Source organism: Rattus rattus, chromosome 12 (genome assembly GCF_011064425.1).
Source record: "Rattus rattus isolate New Zealand chromosome 12, Rrattus_CSIRO_v1, whole genome shotgun sequence".
NCBI classification, from domain to species: Eukaryota; Metazoa; Chordata; class Mammalia; order Rodentia; family Muridae; genus Rattus; species Rattus rattus.
This window is the reverse complement of record NC_046165.1, coordinates 62,123,769-62,125,245: the sequence shown is the minus strand read 5'-3', so window position 1 is coordinate 62,125,245 and position 1,477 is coordinate 62,123,769. Positions and strand designations below refer to the sequence as shown.

Here is a 1,477-nt window from a genome sequence, read left to right as displayed (position 1 = left end):
TCGCCCCAGCCCCACTCCTGCTGTAGTAGCTGCAGGGTCTGCAGAGCCACCATTTGGTGGCTGATGGAAGCCACTAAGGGCGCAGGGCTGGCCATGGCCGGCTAGCAGCTGGGCGCTGACGAGCAGGTGGAGCGCAGGCAAAAGAGCCTAGCAGCTTTCGGCGTTCGGGGTCGCGGGGTCACATTTTTCTGACTCCTGGCTTTTCCCCAGCCTCCACGTCCCTCAGCGTGTGTGGCCCGCCCCGCCCCCGGCCCGCAGGTGGTGACCCGTGCTTGCCCCTGCATTCACTGCCAGGCAGAATGGGCTCAGAATGACCCAAAGCTGCCTGGAGCCTGCTCGGTGAGCCTTTGAACAGGAGCCAGATGCTGAGCTCTGGTTCTTCCGCCTCTCGGGGCTTTGGTGGGGAAATGCGCTGCTTTGTGCGGATGTATCTATCCCCAGATACCCCGCCCCCTTGCTCCCTGAAGGATGCCAGCAAAGGACCACTTAAGGCGGTGAAGGCCCAGGGTCTGCAGTGTTAAAACCTCGCCAGGTCATTAACATGCCCAGAGCTCCAACCAACCTCACAAAGGACACTGGTGGGTTCTTCTCGTTTCCCTGAGGACATTTTCAGAAACACCTTGAAATAGCCTTCAAGGCCTTGCACACCCCCAAGCAAAATTGACGGACTACCAAAGTATCTCAAAGTTCAGCCCTGATTGCTGAGTTCCCCACAGGTACTGGGGATGCAGAAATGACATCAAGACAGAGTTGCCATAGCCTGCTCCTGAAACCCAAGCCTGCCACTGCCCAGATGAGGAGCTTGCCCGGTCGGAAGGACTCTGGCAGCAAGGTCAAAAGTCAATCCTTTTCTGGAGCAGGAACCTCGGGGCAGCTGTACCCTTACCCATTTTTAATTATATCAAACATGGCTGTGTCCTTTAAGTAATGGGAAAGAACTGGTAACTTTAATCTTTCTTACTTTGTTTTGTGGAGTTTTGTGTTGTTTGTTTGTTTGCTTGCTTGTTTTTGAAGACATTTGAAGGGAATAATGAGGAGAGAGCTATCGCTGAGAGCATCTTTTTCTGCTTTCTTCTTGCAAGGAAAACTGTTGGAGAATCAGTGACCCAGCATAGCAGAGGCAAGGGCGGGCGGAGAGGGGAGAGAGGACTCATGGGAAACCAGAGGCTCAGGCAGATGGAAGGCGTGTCTTGTAGAGTCAATTCTGGAAGCTCTCTGGATGGAAACGCCATTGGGGTGGTCCTGTCAGTACAGAAAGGTGATCAGGAAGAGATATGGGACCCTCGTTGACTGGAATAGTTGACCCTGAGTAATCTTTCTGACTCTCCAGCAAAGGTTCTTAGAGTTCTCAGTGTTTCCTTCCTTTCCAAAAACCAATCTGAATCAATAAAGAAGCTTTCTTAAATAAAAACAAGTGTGCTCATGCAAATTATATCTAGGTAAAATGCTAGTCCGTGAAGCCACAGAGAAATGACTT

General features: G+C 51.9%; 1 protein-coding gene across 1 annotated transcript in view; it reads right to left on the bottom strand.

Moving 5' to 3' along the window:
* Positions 1 to 387, bottom strand: part of Dleu7 (deleted in lymphocytic leukemia 7) — a 15,737-nt gene extending 15,350 nt beyond the window's left edge. Inside the window, exon 1 of the mRNA XM_032918174.1 lies at positions 1 to 387. This exon is cut by the window's left edge and continues 328 nt beyond it. Within this exon, the coding sequence (XP_032774065.1) occupies positions 1 to 95 (95 nt within the window). The 5' untranslated portion in view covers positions 96 to 387.
* Between the last annotated feature and the right edge of the window lie 1,090 nt (positions 388 to 1,477).